Source organism: Tachypleus tridentatus, chromosome 7 (genome assembly GCF_004210375.1).
Source record: "Tachypleus tridentatus isolate NWPU-2018 chromosome 7, ASM421037v1, whole genome shotgun sequence".
Taxonomy (NCBI): domain Eukaryota; kingdom Metazoa; phylum Arthropoda; class Merostomata; order Xiphosura; family Limulidae; genus Tachypleus; species Tachypleus tridentatus.
In genome coordinates, this window is record NC_134831.1 from 131,589,824 (window position 1) to 131,609,530 (window position 19,707).

Consider the following 19,707-nt stretch of genomic DNA (forward strand, 5'->3'; position numbering starts at 1 on the left):
TAAATAATATGGTGACAAGACGAGCAAATAAAACCAGTGAAGATACTGTCCATCCATCCGGTAGTAATCGTTATACAAAGTTTAATAACAGTTCCGCTATTGACCAGTCCCATAAAAATATCTCTTCAGAAGGCCTCAGAGCTCGTAACTTTGCTAACATATATAAAAGGGTGAGAAAAGTTAGGCCAAAAAAACAAAATACAACACTTTTAGTGAGTGAGAATCGGAAGGAAGGATCACGCCCATTGTACAGAAAACATCTACAAAGACACAGGTTGTTAAGGAAGCAAAATATTAATGCCCAAAATGAAGAATCAAATGAAGAAAGAAAGAACCAGTTTGTAGAGACTGAAGTAAGAACTGTTCCCAAAGAATCTGATGACGAAGATGTTTATTACGAACTTTATGAACATCCAACTAATGATACAGCAGAAGGAGAAAAACACTTTGGTGTACACCGCATCTTTTATACGGAGAGACATTTTGGTAAGAACCAGAATGGGAAAGCAGGTGTATCGTTAATAGAACAAGAGAATGCTGAGAGAATTTCAAGTGAAGAAAAATCAGTAAATAAAAAATATAAAAAGCTGAACGTAAACAGTCAAATACAAAATGGTGAAGTGACAACAAATATCACAAAGGACTATGACTTTTCATATCACACAATTTATGAACATTTTGATCCATATATTGACAAACAGAACGCAGAAAGTAGCGTATTTGAAAACGAGCCATTTGCTCTGGGTTCCACAGTCCATCATACAGACATAAAGGAAGGAGGTGATGCAAAAGACAAAATACTCGACACAACTCAAAAATTTTACAAAGGCTTCAAGTATGATGATTTTGACCATCATAATACCTCGGAGAAAAACAAAACTCACAATGACGAGACAAAAAGAATGTTTTTACAATTAATCAGAAGAACTCTGTTACCTGCTGCAAGTAGCTCTTCCCCCAAACTCAAAGAGCGTACCGAACAACAAGAAAAACCAATTGAACCTGGGAAGTTAAGTTTTAGAAGTCAATTACGTTTTGGAAACATAAAAGATGCCAATAAATTAAATAATATGGTGTCAAGACGTGCGAATGAAACTAGTGAAGGTACTGCCCATCAATCTAGTAGCATTCGTTTTAGAGAGATTGAACAAAGCACGGGAAGAAACATGGCTGAAAATGAATCATTTGTTCTGAGTTCCAGTGTCCAACATACAGACATAAAGGAAGGACATGATGTGAAGGACAAAATATTTGGTACCACCCTAAAATTTTACAAAGATTTCAAGTATGATGATTTTCATCAGCGTAATACCTCGGAGAAAAACAAAACTCGTGATGACGGGACAAAACGAATGTTTATCCAATTAATGAGAAGAACTCTGTCGCCTGCTGCAAGTAGCTCTTCCCTAGAACTCAAAGAGCGTACAGAACATCAAGAACCTAGGAAGTTAAGATTTAGAAGTCAATTACGTTTTGGAAACATAAACGATACTAATAAATTAAATAGTATGGTGACAAGACGGGCAAATGAAACCAGTGAAGATACTGTCCATCCATCCGGTAGCAGTCGTTTTACAAAGTTTGATAAGCAAAATGCGCCAAATAATAAATTAAGTAGAAATTCTTCACAACACCTCACGAGTGGCACCACTAATGAGGAGAAAAACAGTGATAAGTCTTTACTTCATACAATCGATCCCAGCGTGGAAGAAATCATATCGAATTCTAAAAACAGTTCTAAGGAAGTTGTACTTCAAGAAAGTATGTCTTCTTCCACAGTTTCTACAAATGCTTTGTTCATACAATTTGGTTTACAGAATATTACGACTACAACAAACCCGTCTGTTATCGGCGAAAAACCAGCAAGTTCAGAAATTGTCTTTAGTTCCATGTCATTACCTCTATCTTACAAATCTACGACAGAACCAGAAATAATAGCTAAAATGGAGTTGGCTTGTTCTGGAAAAGAAATTGTATTCTTTCCTGATTATGAAAGCGGTTGTAAAAAATTTCATGTTTGTTTCCATGATATCAAAGAATCATACAACTGCCCAGGTGCGATGCTTTTTAACCCTGAGACAAAAACCTGTGACTTTCCTAACAACGTCGTCTGTCACACTCCAAGAATTGAAGAAAAATTTGTTTGTCGAAACAAAGTCACTGGATACCATCCAAACTACAAATCTGGATGCAGAACGTATTACGAATGTTTGAATGGTAAAGCATTCCACTACAGCTGTTCTACAGGAAAACTGTTCAACACAAAAACAGTGGCCTGTGAACTGGCCGAGAATGTCTCATGCGTAGATCCTGGTAAACAAAGCACAGTCAGCGATCTTATTAAGAAAAAACACATACCAGATCATGTGCACGGTATTCCTCACCAGTTTGTATTCGACTGTACAAACAAACCTAACGGTTTTTATCCGGACTACGCGAGATTTTGTCACGTGTTTTATAAATGTGAAAACGGCATAAAGACTTCACACCACTGCAAACAAGGATACTTATTTAACTCTGATTTAAGGACATGTGACTTTGAAGAAAATGTTAATTGTAATTCCATCTCACATGAGCATTCTACTAAAATTAAAGACGTAAACTACGATGACTGAAGGAGTACATAAACGTCAATGAAATTTATGGGTCTTCTTAACGGAACGTTTCGTGTACAGAGATAGCAGAGACTTCCTTTTTTTTAACTCTATGATCTTTAGCCGAGAAGTGATCTATAATCGTGTAACTAAAGAGATATCAATAGTAATTGAAGTAAAAATGGAATACTTTTTTGTAACTTTATAACAATATCTACAGAGTTTTCCAAGGTTCTAGATACTGTAGTTGTCCGTATTAGATATGTTTACTTATAATGTTAATCGGAAGAGTAAATAAACGCAGAAAAATTGGTGAAAAATTATAAGCAAGCTTATACTGCGTTGATGCATCCTTTGTTCTAATAAGTTTAATGAAAAAATGTACATGATGTCAATAAATTTTACCAAATATGATTTTAATTACAGTTTTTACACCCATAGCAACAAGTGTTTGAGCGCAATTCTTACCTGATAATATTTGTTTGTTTGTTTTTTTGAATTTCGCGCAAAGCTGCACGAGGGCTATCTGCGCTAGCCGTCCCTAATTTAGCAGTGTAAGACTAGAGGGAAGGCAGCTAATCATCACCACCCACCGCCAACTGTTGGGCCACTCCTTCATCAACGAATAGTGGAATTGACCGTGATATAATAACGCCCACACGGCTAAAAGGGTGAGAACGTTTGGTGTGACGGGGATTCGAACCCGCGACTCTTAGATTACAAGTTACCTGATACTGACTCGATTGTAAGGGTCGAAGAGTTGTAGTTATTAAAATGAAAACCTGCCTATTGTAAAAAGTTGTTGCTATTGTATTTTTGAATTAAAATATTCAGCTCAGTAAATTGCTTACTGAACATTAAAAATGATCTTTTATTTTAAAAAAAGTTTAAACAATAATAACAAACATGTTTACAATGGTATGAACTACACTGTTAAAACAACGTGACTTGAGAAATTAGAGATTCATAAACTGAAGTTAGTAACAAATACGAGAGTAAAAGCAAGTTGTAAAAAACAATAAAAAGTATAGCCACGACACAGCCCGGCACGGCCAGGTGGGTTAAGGCGTTCGACTCGTAATCTGAGGGTCGCGGGTTTGCATCCCCGTCGCGCCAAACATGCTCGCCCTTTCAACCGTGAGGGCGTTGTAATGTTACGGTCAATCCTACTTTTCGTTGGTAAAAGAGTAGCCCAAGAGTTGGCGGTGGGTGGTGATGACTAACTGTCTTCCCTCTAGTCTTACACTGCTAAATTAGGGACGGCAATTAGGGACGGCTAGCGCAGATAGCCCTCGAGTAGCTTTGCGCGAAATTCAAAACAAACAGCGACAAATAAAACCGAACACTAATCTTTTGATTCATTATTATATTCCACAGTACTACAAATAGCATAAAACAACCTGTTTTGGAATAGGCAATACCATATTATTAAAACAACTTCAGAATAGTAGTCTGTTATAAGTATATAAATAATTAAAAACTAAATAATGAAAGATCGTTGTTTTTTATTACAATACAAAACGTAAATACTTGACTGAGGAATTAAAACAAGTAATTTTTTCTACAATAAAACTGCGTCAGAAAGATGATTAACAAATAAAATATTTCACATAACTTAAAGGAATTTAAGCATCACGACAACAGAATGTCGTAATTGTAAGCTAACATCGTCAGGCTCAAAACTTTAGTTTTGTTATTGCTTTATCAGTGCAAATATAAAAAAAAATTACTGTCCGCACCCTGTCCTCTGTGAGAATATAAACACTTTATCTTGGCATTTTAAGTCCATTAGCGCACCGTTGACCCACCAGTGGCGTGCTCACCCTCTCAGCCGTGGGGGCGTTAATATGTTACAGTCAATACCACTATTCGTTAGTAAAAGAGTGGATCAAGAGTTGGCTGTGGGTGGTGATGACTAGCTATAACGCCCTCACGGCTGAAGGGGTGAGCATGTTTGGTGTAACGGGGATTCGAACCTGCTATCTTCGGATTAGGAGTCGAGTGCCTTAACCACCTGGCCATACCGAGCTTTAAGTGAAAACAGCACAGATAGCTGTCTTATTGTGCTTGATAACAAACAAAGTCTTCTCGCCACTGACTTTAGTTCACATAATAATCAAATTATTGACAGAAAGGAAGAACATATTTGCCATTAATTCAGAATTCAATAAATAAACCAGAAAAAAAGGTTTTATGAACAGATTTAATTTGTCGAAATTTATTGATTAAACTATTGGTTAATTATTGTTAAAGTTAAGTAAAGAAAACAAAGTACGACTCCACGATAGCATGTGTAAATTGGGTAAACACAGTTAGCGGGGAAATGCAGATATTATAAATCTCAATTTATTTTGAAACGCATGACGTATTATATTATGACATATTATATTACCTGAAAAATGTTACAAAGTTGAATTGAATTGTAGAAGTTACTTGGAGCGACGTTTCACAATTTAATTATTTCCTACTTGATAATTCCGAAAATCATCCATCAGCTTCAATATAATTCGACTGAAAACCCAATAGTTATACCGAAATATAGGGTCTAAAAAAGGGGCTTTCTTATACCCAATAAATGCGTCGAGACTGCGGATACTCGTACTGTGTACATGATATAAAGCTTATAAGAAAGTAAGAATGAAACGTTGTACTTAGACATGGAGTTACCAAAATCATTTTTGTATTAAACAAAAATACTGCAATTAAAACAGCAGAACATTGCATTTTATTGTTAAAATGTTCGAGATAATAAACGTGTCAATGAATTCATTTTTATTATCTGTGGTATATTTTATTGGGGGGGGGGGAGATAGTACACAATTTTCCTGAAACGTCAAACACTATTTTGTTTGTTTTGTTCTTTAAATTTCGCGCAAAGCTACTCGAGGGCTATCTGCGCTAGCCGTCCCTAATTTAGCAGTGTAAGACTAGAGGGAAGGCAGCTAGTCATCACCACCCACCGCCAACTGTTGGGCCACTCCTTCATCAACGAATAGTGGAATTGACCGTGATATAATAACGCCCACACGGCTAAAAGGGTGAGAACGTTTGGTGTGACGGGGATTCGAACCCGCGACTCTTAGATTACAAGTTACCTGATACTGACTCGATTGTAAGGGTCGAAGAGTTGAAGTTATTAAAATGAAAACCTGCCTATTGTAAAAAGTTGTTGCTATTGTATTTTTGAATTAAAATATTCAGCTCAGTAAATTGCTTACTGAACATTAAAAATGATCTTTTATTTAAAAAAAAAGTTTAAACAATAATAACAAACATGTTTACAATGGTATGAACTACACTGTTAAAACAACGTGACTTGAGAAATTAGAGATTCATAAACTGAAGTTAGTAACAAATACGAGAGTAAAAGCAAGTTGTAAAAAAACAATAAAAAGTATAGCCACGACACAGCCCGGCACGGCCAGGTGGGTTAAGGCGTTCGACTCGTAATCTGAGGGTCGCGGGTTCGCATCCCCGTCGCGCCAAACATGCTCGCCCTTTCAACCGTGAGGGCGTTGTAATGTTACGGTCAATCCTACTTTTCGTTGGTAAAAGAGTAGCCCAAGAGTTGGCGGTGGGTGGTGATGACTAGCTGTCTTCCCTCTAGTCTTACACTGCTAAATTATGGACGGCAATTAGGGACGACTAGCGCAGATAGCCCTCGAGTAGCTTTGCGCGAAATTCAAAACAAACAGCGACAAATAAAACCGAACACTAATCTTTTGATTCATTATTATATTCCACAGTACTACAAATAGCATAAAACAACCTGTTTTTGAATAGGCAATACCATATTATTAAAACAACTTCAGAATAGTAGTCTGTTATAAGTATATAAATAATTAAAAACTAAATAATGAAAGATCGTTGTTTTTTTATTACAATACAAAACGTAAATACTTGACTGAGGAATTAAAACAAGTAATTTTTTCTACAATAAAACTGCGTCAGAAAGATGATTAACAAATAAAATATTTCACATAATTTAAAGGAATTTAAGCATCACGACAACAGAATGTCGTAATTGTAAGCTAACATCGTCAGGCTCAAAACTTTAGTTTTGTTATTGCTTTATCAGTGCAAATATAAAAAAATTTACTGTCCGCACCCTGTCCTCTGTGAGAATATAAACACTTTATTTTGGCATTTTAAGTCCATTAGCGCACCGTTGACCCACCAGTGGCGTGCTCACCCTCTCAGCCGTGGGGGCGTTAATATGTTACAGTCAATACCACTATTCGTTAGTAAAAGAGTGGATCAAGAGTTGGCTGTGGGTGGTGATGACTAGCTATAACGCCCTCACGGCTGAAGGGGTGAGCATGTTTGGTGTAACGGGGATTCGAACCTGCTATCTTCGGATTACGAGTCGAGTGCCTTAACCACCTGGCCATACCGAGCCCTAAGTGAAAACAGCACAGATAGCTGTCTCATTGTGCTTGATAACAAACAAAGTCTTCTCACCACTGACTTCAGTTCACATAATAATCAAATTATTGACAGAAAGGAAGAACATATTTGCCATTAATTCAGAATTCAATAAATAAACCAGAGAAAAAGGTTTTATGAACAGATTTAATTTGTCGAAATTTATTGATTAAACTATTGGTTAATCATTGTTAAAGTTAAGTAAAAAAAACAAAGTACGACTCCAGGATAGCATGTGTAAATTGGGTAAACACAGTTAGCGGGGAAATGCAGATATTATAAATCTCAATTTATTTTGAAACGCATGACGTATTATATTATGACATATTATATTACCTGAAAAATGTTACAAAGTTGAATTGAATTGTAGAAGTTACTTGGAGCGACGTTTCACAATTTAATTATTTCCCACTTGATAATTCCGAAAATCATCCATCAGCTTCAATATAATTCGACTGAAAACCCAATAGTTATACCGAAATATAGGGTCTAAAAAAGGGGCTTTCTTATACCCAATAAATGCGTCGAGACTGCGGATACTCGTACTGTGTACATGATATAAAGCTTATAAGAAAGTAAGAATGAAACGTTGTACTTAGACATGGAGTTACCAAAATCATTTTTGTATTAAACAAAAACACTGCAATTAAAACAGCAGAACATTGCATTTTATTGTTAAAATGTTCGAGATAATAAACGTGTCAATGAATTCATTTTTATTATCTGTGGTATATTTTATTTGGGGGGGGGGAGATAGTACAAAATTTTCCTGAAACGTCAAACACTATTTTGTTTGTTTTGTTCTTTGAATTTCGCGCAAAGCTACTCGAGGGCTATCTGCGCTAGCCGTCCCTAATTTAGCAGTGTAAGACTAGAGGGAAAGCAGCTAGTCATCACCACCCACCGCCAACTCTTGGGCTACTCTTTTACCAACGAAAAGTAGGATTGACCGTAACATTACAACGCCCTCACGGTTGAAAGGGCGAGCATGTTTGGCGCGACGGGGATGCGAACCCGCGACCCTCAGATTACGAGTCGCACGCCTTAACACGCTTGGCCATTCCGGGTTTAACACTATTTTGATTTTAAACTGCAGTACAATTTGAAACAAATTTGAAACAGTAACATACTTTTAATCAGATTTGCCATTAGTGACGGCGATTCAAGGTAGGGGAAACCGAAAAATAACTTAAAATGTAAAGGTAGTAAACCCTTACTTTAAAGCCGTTAACATAAAAGATCTTTACAACGATATATTAAGAAAGGGAGATATGGTGAACTGTTGTAAAAAATACATTTATTCTGTTTGAAAGCTAATTAATTTTCAGTCTTAAAAGCGAGTAAAATCCCATGACAAACATCACCCATTTAGCATGCCAAGTTTCTTCTGTACGTATACAAGATTTTCACATTAGCTTTCGCAGTGAACGAATAAGTAACCTTGAAAATTCATGAAACTTTTTTTATGATCATTAAAGCACAATAATGCATAATGGGTTACCTGCTTTGTTGTCACCGCAGGGATCAAACCCCGATTTTTGACGTTACAATCCTTCAACCTTACCGATGAACCACAGGAGGGGGCAGGAGTTATGAATAAGAAACGTTGAGTGAGAAATGGGCTATTTAGTTATTTATTTTCTATTTTTTTTTTGTATGCAGAAAAGAACCAGTATTTCACCAATCAACAAAATTTCGAAACTCACGAGTTCGCACTTAGTTTGGTCTTAAGGAAACACACCACTATTATGAAATAATAATAATAATGGCCATGCTTAACCCATTGTTATGATTGTTTGTTTGTTTAGAATTAAGCACAAAGCTACGCAGGTATCAAAACCCGGTTGTCAGTGGTGTAAGTCCTCAGACATACCACTGTGCCACTGAGGGACTTATTATGATTGTTCCTAAACTTGTGGTATGCTATAAAACTATCTGTGTTTTTCAGCGTTTTAGCAAAGCACCAAAATTCAGTCTCCTGGTGAATCAGCGGTAATTTTACAAAATAAGAAGGCTAAAATTCGGAGCTATAATCCCCACAGTGGACATGACACAGATAGCCCATTGTGTAGTATTATGCTTAACATCAGGTAATCCGATCCTATTAACGTCGATACGTTAAAAACAAGTAAAATGAGATTCATTTAACTGTTTTTTAGGAAACACTTAAATTTATACCAGACGTTGTCAAGAAACAAATACTTAACAAATGTGAGCTTCTAATTCAAAATAAAAAGTACTGATACTTGTAAATCATAAAACCTTTATGCAACTATAAAAACACAACAAGGAAAACTGCTGTAAACAACGCGTACAACTAATACAAAGATAAGATATTAAGTAACTTATTTCCTTCCACTTGGTAATAGAAACGATTGTTGGTTATTTAGGAAAGACTAGGGACTTGAGCAAGTTCTGTTTGATGTTGAAACAGTGATAGGAAATCTTTGCTCAGTACAGCTTTTATCGTTTGCATTCGATCAACAAACATTCAAATTTTTATTTCCCAATAAACTTTCGAGTCACCAGTCAGTTTTAAACGAATCCTGATAAGAATCCTGTCTTAACACCGCGCGAGTTTAGAAAGAACATTAATCATACAGAAAAAGAACTGTATTACTGGGTGATAAGATATTGTCAATTGAAATCGTGTCAGCAGTGATAGCAATGATACAATGAACTCAAAAATGTCCTAGCAAGACCTTGTCCATTAGGACGTACGTTTAACTCTCCAGTACAATGTGTAGTGTCTCATGACCACGAGCACAGCAGCAAGATCGTTCAGTTGATAATGCACGGCAAAATTTTTTAACCAAAGACCAGTTGTTTTTTTTTACCTACTTGTTGACTATATTCTATGAAACTATCTACGATTTGAACGAATACGAACATTTGGATTTCTGCTCATTTTCATTTAACAAAATGAAAGATAAAATACCTTTTAGTGGTGAAAGCTAATACAAGCTTATTTTGTTATAAGGCTTACTGAAATTGAATCCTAATTTTTGAGTTTGTTATACGTTCTGTGTACAAAAACACATACTATTCAGCTGATTTAAATGAAAGAGGACTAAAGTAGACGTAATGGGTCACCTTTCCTGTTAATCATAAAAAAAGTTATAAAGTTACTGACATTCAAATCATTGCAGCCGAAGAAGTTGAAATCGAACATAGGATTTAATCAAAGATGTAACAACTTAAATGCTGGCCTTAATTCATAATGTCATGAACCACATAAAAAATGACTAGGAAAGCCTTCCGGTGGCTGACAGGTAAGCTTGGGAGTTTATTAACTAAAATTTGAGATTTGATACCAGAAGTGTACCTAGCATAGATATCCAGTTGTGAAGCGTTGTGCTTAACAACTGTTTGTGACTGCAAAATCTCGTTTGAAATGTTCTGTGGACAAATCTGGAAACGTTAACAGATCAACACATTACCAGAAAATTCTCCCTGTAGACGATCGCAAAGCTTACAGATTTATAACCCCCGCTAGTACGGCGGTAAGTCTCGGATTTACAACACTAAAATCAGGGATTCGTTTCCATTTGGTAGGCTCAGCAAATAGCTCGATGTGGCTTTGCTATAAGAAAACACAAACAGACACACATACAGATTTACAACACAAAACTTCATAAATCATTTCTCTGCAGTGGACAGAATGTAGAAAGTTAATTATATTGTCTAGCGCTAAAATAACATTTTGAAAAACAACCACATCAGAAGCTATATTTATATTTACATCTTTAAACAGTACATATAAAAGATAGACGAAACTAATTTTAAAAACGATATATATATATTTTCCTGGAAGTATCCTTTATCAAACTCTAACTAAACTTTATTCAATAATATATTAATAAACCCAGAAAACAGTTGATCGACTTATCAGAATGATTTCTAAAGTGTAATATTGTTGGTTTCCAGTGTCCATAGACGTGTTTTAACTAGAATCTGACAGGTAAAACTCTAACATAAACAAGAATATTTTCTTTATATTTTTTTCCTGGAAGTATCCTTTATCAAACTCTAACTAACTTTTGTACAATAATATTTTAATAAGCCCAGAAAATAGTTGATTGACTTATCGAAAAGATTAGGCCACACCTTTTTGTTTGGGTAAAGGGAGAAACATTAACGAAAGCAGTAGATGTGAATCTCTGGTGTTTTAATGTTATAAACATTGCTAATCATAGGAATGACTAAGGGAAAAGAAAATCTTTCTTTTCCGATAAGAAAGCAACAATAAAAAACTGAATACAAGCTGATTAGATAGCAACAGAATGATTAGATAGAAAAAATATATAGAAGCCGAGTTGTCTTTATGCCTATTTGTTTTTATTTGTTTGCTTCAGAATTTTTGCACACAGATAAATAAAGTATTATATGTTCAGACCGTCTGTAATTTTAACTGATTGACTAAAGAGAAAACAGCTAGTTAACAGTATCTACTACCAATTCCTGGGTTATTCTTGTCTGATCGAACAAGGAGATTTGCCTGTCTTTCTCTCTTAATGCATACCCATAACCCCAAAGTAAAAAGGGCGATTTTGCGGTAGTAGGATGTGATCCCTGAATCCTAGAATATGCAGAATATTCGACACAGTAACCATTCTGCGATGTCCGGCCCCAGTAAATATGTAAATTATAGAGATGTATAATGGGACTTTTGGATAACCTATACCCTAGAAAGATCTACAGAGCGAAAGCTTTGTTTGTTTGTTTAGAATTTTCACGCAAAGCTACACAAGGGCTTTCTGCGCTAGATGTCTCTAATTTAACAGTGGAAGAAAGCTAGTCCTTACCACCCGCTATCAACTCTTGGGCTACTTTTTTACCAACGAATAGTTGAATTGATTGTCACATACTAACACCCCATGGCTGAAAGAGCAACACTTTGGTGTGAGGGAGATTCGAACCTGCAACCCTCAGATTACACGTCGAATGCCCTAACCACTGGGCCACATAGTTATAAAAACAGACAAATTAAAACATAACATAATCCTGACTGCTTACATGCTGGTTCATACGTCTTGTTCAGTAAACCAAAACTGATACTTAAACCTTCACGAAGTATAAATTAATAAAACATATTGATAAACCATATAGGAGCGTTGAAGTTTATGAATTCTTAATGTTAAAAAAAATCGCTACACTGACTTAAAACCAATAGACACTGAATAAGGACATTAAGACCATTCTTTAACAAAAGATTTTAACAGTTTCTATATGTTTATGAAACACAGTAATAATTACCGCAAATATCGTAAGCTCTATAAAACAGTGTACTTATTAAACTACTCTCATATTTAACAGGTATAAAATTATAAATATGACAAAACGATCTAGTACACTCTCCTTTTCCAAAATTATCTCTTAGTTTCAACATGGCCAGGTAGGTTAAGGTGTGCGACTCGTAATCAGAGGATTCCGGGTTCGAATCCCGGTCGCACCAAAAATGCTCGCCCCTTTTAGCCTTTGGGGCGTTATAATGTTAGGGTCAATCCCACTATTCGTTGTTAAAAGAATAGCCCAAGAGTTGGCGGTGGGTTGTGGTGACTAGCTGCCTTCCCTCTGGTCTTACACTACTAAATTAGGGACGGCTAGCGCAGATAGCCCTCGAGTAGCTTTGCGCGAAATTTTAAATAAACAATAAACAAACCTTATAACAAACATAACACGTTTAATGACTTGTATCTTAACTTTACAAACCTTATACCGATCACAAAAGATTTACTTTATAAACATTATATTAGTCATAAAAAAACCTTTGCTGGCTTCAACTTTTACTTGACAAAACCTTATATCAAAATGTTATTAAAAGAAGATATGGTTATGATTTTATTTCATAATACGAGCAAGATATTGAGCACTTATGAAGTTTTGCATGAGAAGTTTCATGATATCCAGAACTTCCAAAACAGAAGCGGTTTTCACGTGTATGTCATTACTTGAATAAACAAAGTTTTGGCAAATCACACATATATGAAATTCTTAAACATTCTGCTATTATAACTTTAAAATATAAAGGTTACCAGTTAAAGGAATATAATTCGTAAGTTATATCTTCAATTGTCGCCTACAGAACTATTTATAAACTTAAAGAACGTGTTCCTGCAGTAACATTATCAGATGGTTATTTATTTAGTTATTTTTGCTGTCAACGTGGCTGTATTAAGTGCACTAAAAGATAATTGCTTTGAAATAACATCCAAGGGTGAAATTCGTGGCTAGATTAAGCGTATTAGACTGCACCATAGATAAATGTAACATCGTTGTCAATTTATATTGCATTCAGATCTTAATAACTTTCAAAAGAATTTACTCAAACACAAATTGAGACCAGATATCGCTCATGTTAGTTATGTGTATAAATTACTTTTGATTTATGAGATTAATATTATGACATGCTTTAAATGTTGTTTGTTTTTCATTTAAATCTCTTGTACAGTTAAGTTAGCAAATAAGCATACTATAATCACTGTAATGCGCTATACCTGTGATACAGGTGTGACTTAGGTTGTGGAAGTTTATTTTGGTCTGAAAATTATTTTGTTATATATTTATTGCTATATTTGCATATGGCAACTGGCTTGTTCCAAGTTTGACTGTGTGGGTATTTGGGTATTGATGTTGTTAAATACCCAGGAGGGTCAGGTACATTTGACCTCTTCCTCCCTCCCGAACGATTATAGCGTCTGTCTTTAGGGTTTTTTTTTTTTTTAAAGCTTTGGGCCAGAGTAAAAGTATGACATCATACTCAGGTCCATTTCAGGGCTCAGTCCATGCATGGACGAACAAGAAGTTTTTTTGTTTTTTTTTCCATTTAATTTTTTTTTTTTTGTATTTTCATATATATATTTTTTTTGTATTTTTCTCCTTTTCTCGATTGAGAGAATGCTACTACTACTTGTAGTAACACAAACACTCACACAGAAAAGAAAGTAATAATTATTATTATTCAATACTTGAATAATAATTCAAAAAGAGAAGAAAATAAAAATAATAATAATGATTAAAAAAAAGAAAATAATAATTATAAAAAATAAAAGAAACAAGGACTAAGTGTCTAGTGCATTGTGGCCAGCTTGTGTTACATTTCTTAAATATATGTTAAAAGGGGAGAGGTATTTAGTACCATTTACATCATGTACGTGATATCTGTCGAGATCACACATTAAGTCATTTTGTGCCAATTCTTATTGAAATATTTTAGAGAATTATGCAAGAGTCTTTCAGCTATTGTATCTATGTTTGCATACTTGTGCATGAATGTGGTTGAGGTGCTACGTGGTACTTTGTATGCTGAAGTTAGTACAGAATTTTGTATACGTTGAAGTTTCTGTACATGTGTGGGTGCTATGTTAATCCAGGCAGGTGATGCATATTCTATTGTTGGTCTAATGTACGTTTTGTAGATTTTAAGTATGTTGTCTGGTGATGTTCCTTGGATTTTACCTGAAAGACTTCTTGCATAGTTTGCTCTTTTCCAGATTCGTATCAGTACATTTTTAATATGTGGTAACCACGTTAATTTTGAGTCATAGGTTAGACCTAGAAATTTAGCAGAAGTAGCAGTCAGTAAAAGTGATCCATTCATATAGAGTTTTGGTGGATCTTTTTTCAGCTTATTCAGTCTGCTGAATACTATGACTTGGGTTTTTGGAATATTAATTTTGATTCTGTATTTCTGGCAGTATTCTTCGATGTTATTTAGGACTGGTTGTAGGTTCGTTGCTGCTATTGACGGAGTGGGGCACTTTTCCAGACTGCTACATCGTCAGCGAACTGTGATGCATAACCTAAATTTAGGTCCGACAGAGGCATATTACTCACGTACATTATAAATAATATAGGGCTAACAACCCCTCCTGCGGGACTCCTGCTTCGGGTGAAAAGGACCCTGAGTGGGCCCCATTTACATTTACTTTACACATTCTGTTATCCAGGAAGTTGGACAGCCAGCGAATAGCTTCCTGGGGTAATGCCATTTCAAGCAATCTATGTCTTAAGCCGTTATGCCACACTGTGTCAAATGCTTTCTCAATGTCGAGAAAGCAAGCTACAGTGCATTCTTTTTTGTTGAAGCTGTCGGTAATTGATTCTGTAAGTCGAATCAGGTGGTCTGTAGTTTGGCGGTTTTTTCGAAAACCGTTTTGAATTTCTGGTAATTTTGAATTTTCTTCTAAGTAAACTGACAGACGATTACTAATTATCCTCTCTAATACTTTGCCAATACAACTGGTTAAGCTAATCGGGCGGTAGTTGTTTGGTTTATTCGCTGACTTTCCTTCTTTCTGGAACATTAATACTATTGCTTCCTTCCAAGAAACGGGGATATATCCAGCTGATAGTGAGAGATTAAATAACGCTGTTAGGTGTTCATATAATCTCTGAGTGCCTTGTTTTAGGAGGATAGCTTGAATACCATCTTCTCCAGGAGCTTTGTTTTTTGTGTTTTAATAGCAGTTACTACCTCTGTAACAGTGATATGTTTTACCAGTTGATGAGTGCTCCAGTCTTTTTTTTTTCTTGGTGTGTAATATTGTTGACTGGAAATTTAGGTGTAAAATGCTTCTGTTTTGGTCAATAAAGTTTGTGACTGTATTATAAAAGTATCTGTTCATGTCTGGTTCATGATGTGTTTTGAACGTGTTTTCTAGGTGTTTTTAAATATCTCGGCTTTTTCTGTGTTAGTGTATGCTGTTTCTCCATCCAGTTCCAGTGGTGGATATACTGTGTTTGTTGTTCCTGTGTTTGTAAATCTTTTCAAATGTGTCCAGAATTGTTTAGGATCAGTTTTATGATTTAGATCGGAACAGAAGGTGTCCCAATTTTCTTGTTTCTGTTGTCTGATTAAGTTTCGTATTTTATTTCTTATTGTGTTTATCTGAGTTTTAAGTGTGGGGTTTCGATTTTGAATGTACTGTCTGCGGAGTATACGTCTGTTTTTAATTAAGTGTATTGTTCACAACGACTGAGAATAATCATTGGAAAGTGGCGCCGACAAGACGCAACAACAAATAGAAATGAAACGCGTTCATTGTTCGAGATATCCGTGCGAAGAACTTCTACGATTATTTTGCCACCTATCGACATGAAGTTACATTAAATTGAAACTTTTAAATTCAGGAACTCATTTAGAACTAACAACTTTTTAAAAATGAAATAAAAACCCTATAACCCGAGCGCTTTTCTTCAGTTTGTCCCAGAAGAAGAAAGCTCCACCTTTTGAAAGTGCTCGGGTTTTAGGGTTTTTATTTCATTTTTATTAAGACTTCTTGGATCTACGTGTTTTTAAAACATCATGAATAACAACTGTTTAAGTTATCTCAGCTAATAGTTTAAAATTTTCAATTAAATTTTCCAAATAAAACTTGATAATAAATTAATAACCTCTGTTGTTCGTGACAACTGCTAGATTAATAGCTCACGTTGGCTAAGAAGTTCCTTTCTTAACTGGCTGTGACTTTGTATAGACTAGTCATTTTTCCATGTTTTTTTTCAGAAGGAATACATAAAATAAAGAACCGAATGGAAACCTACGATACCAGCTGTAGTTAAGTTTACTAGTTCTGGCATAAAACCTTTACATTTAATGCGTAATTTTATCAGCTGGATAAAGCTAACATTAACTGCTGTACCGCTTCACAGCGAGCTTAATAACAAAATGTCCTTTTTACTGATAATTGGCTGAATGAGATTATATAACGACATCACAAGAAAATCTAATTACGTTTAACTTAAAACTAAGTAACTGTAGTCTTCATGAGTTGATGAAAATTATCTAAATTAATTCTGAACAAAAGCTTACAGTTCCAATACAATGCACAGCTAATGTTACATTATGTATTAAAACGAAAAACTTATACATAAACTAACTAGGTGCATCAGGGTAAATTAATAAAATAGAAAATGAAACATTAAATTATTATGTTTAAGGAAAAGAAAAGGACAGTGGAACATTCTGGTAGAAATAATAATTAATAATTAATAATAATAATAATGCTCTGTATGTGCGCATGAGACAGTGAGACAAGCCTTATTCCAAATTATAGAAAGGCATTATCTTGCAACAATTTTCCATTTTTTTTATAGTTTGTAGGTAAATCAAAAAGTTTTCGGTGCATTCCTCATTCCTTACTGCCAGTGTGGGTTGTAAGCGCAGTGGATCTTGTTCCTACTAAGTACATTGTATCCACGGATCTCTGCATTATATATCCTTAGTGTGCAAATATCACATGTCGACACTCGCGAAACTAAATATATAGGTGCACCTAAATGCTCTTTTTGTGAACATTCGTTTTTGCATCTTTCATAGTTATATCTGTTTCTGTAAATCGGAAAGTGTTCAACAGTAATGTATTTGATAAGCTAACGTGATGTAACTCTTCAGTTTCATAGGAATATTGTCTTCGAAAATATCCACCTTTAATTTCTACATCAAATATGATGCTATTAGTAGTACTACGAAGAAGTTGCATATGTAATGTGTGTACTGTATTGCAGAAAAATGAACGTATTTACATATAATTTGTATATCAAACACGTCTTGTTTTTGTTATGGAAATATTAAGTCCTTTGATTGGTTTGTTTTGAATTTCATGCAAAGCTTCACGAGGGCTATCTGCTCTTGGTCTTTTAAACGAGATCGTCAAAAGGCAAACATTTCCATAAGAAACATACTTGATATAAAAATGCTATGTAAACACGTTTGATTTTTAAACTATAGCATATTTGTTAACATTGTTAACCCTTTCTTAATACCATTACTCGTTCGATCGCCACAGAAATACTTCAATAATATCGACTTTCCTGATGCAAAAACTGGAAAAAAAAAAATCATAGGCATTCTATACTATGTCTCGGTTAACATAATCAACTGACTAACTTTAAAGGTTAAAATTATTTTAGAGTTTTATGAAGCGTATGAATCTTCAGTGGAAATAATACAAGTAAAATCACGTGAAGTAGGCACGTGATTTCGATATACATTCTTCTCTGTTTGTAAAATGCAATAAGATTCAGAGATGTGTAATTTTTTTTGTTGCCAATGCCAAGCATAAAACTACACAAACAGACTATATATCTGTGCTGTATGTATGTATGTATCAGATGCTCAATCAATATAAAAGTATTTACGTGTATTGTGTGTTTCATATGAACATCTACTTTAATGGCACATCCAGTAACACAGCGGTGTGTTTGCGGACTTAAAATAGTAGAAACCGGCCTTCAATACCCGTGTTGGGCAGAACACAGATGACTCTTTGTGTAGCTCTGTACTTAGTAGCAACATTTATCCGGTATGTATTCAGCAAACTGTTATACATATGTATCATACAGTAGCAATCCGTGATAACGATAAAACCCAGTAATATATTTTAATATACTGAAACGACATGTGAGCTTATTTCTCTTGAACGATTCACAGGAACAAATCATGACATGCATAATTGCTAAAACTATATATACTAGTTTCTAGCAGTATACGTCCGCAAACATATCGGTGTGCCACTGGATGTGCCATTAAAGTAGATGTTCATATGTAAATATTTTTATATTCATTGCGCATGCGATACATTTGTGTTTGTTTTCTTATAGCATGTAACACAAACGCATATTAGAGTCAATATTATTTGTATTGTCTGATATGAATCTATCAGTTAGAACACGTGCACGTGAAACCCTAAAATATCAATTCTCGATATCCACTCGGTGGATCAGCAGTCAGTTTGAAGGTTTATAATGCTAAAGATTGGGTTTCAGTATCCAGCACAGATATATAGTCTGTTTGTGTAGTTTTATTTTTGTCACTAGCGTCACTAGCAATGTTGCACAAATTTGAACACACGCTTTGATTGCACAAGCTACTGTGTTTAAATGGAAACAAGAAAGGAAAATAACATATGCATTTTGGAGGCAGTTTAAAAGCCTTCCGCAGGTGAAACTTTGCTGTTGTGAGTTTTTTTTATTTCATGAACACTGAAAATAAGATAGAAAACACCTTTAGATCGGTAAAACTAAGCCTAGAAATTTTCTTATTAGAAATGTGCTGATCAGCTAGACCTGGCATGGCCAAGTGGTTAAGGCGCTTGACTCGTAATCCGTAGGTCGTAGGTTCGAATCCCTGGCACACCAAACATGCTCGACCTTTCAACCGTAGGGGCGTTATAATGTGACAGTGAATCCCACTATTCGTTGGTAAAAGAGTAGCCCAAGAGTTAGTGGTGGATGGTGATGACTAGTTGCCTTCCCTCTAGTCTTACACTGCTAAATTAGGAACGGCTAGCGCAGATAGCCCTCGACTAGCTTTGTGCGAAATTCAAAACAAGCATGCTGTGGCATGAGTTATGAAGCTCAGGAAGTTAATAATTTTGTGGCACAACACACATAGTCTTAGTATAATTAAATATAACAGGCATGTAGTATTCTGGAGACATTTGGTTGCTTAGTATGTTCGTATGAAACCTATTGCTACGACATCTTACTATAATGGACGTAACGAGTACGTCAATATCAGTGTAACCAAAACTTTTGCGACATCCATATAATGACACCACAACCAAAAATCTATTGTAAATTTCATACTTTGGGTATTCAAGATTCAGACAATTAGAAAAATAATTGTGGCATGTGCGACAACTATTATTTTTTGTAATATAACACAGTTTTAAGTAAAAGTATT

The 19,707-nt window shown here is 35.1% G+C and overlaps 1 protein-coding gene across 1 annotated transcript; it reads left to right on the forward strand.

Moving 5' to 3' along the window:
• Positions 1–8: 8 nt before the first annotated feature.
• LOC143256617 (uncharacterized) lies at positions 9–3,019 on the forward strand. The gene has a single exon (XM_076514043.1). It carries the CDS (start codon positions 9–11, stop codon positions 2,613–2,615), a length of 2,607 nt encoding a protein of 868 aa, XP_076370158.1. The 3' UTR covers positions 2,616–3,019.
• Positions 3,020–19,707: the final 16,688 nt, after the last annotated feature.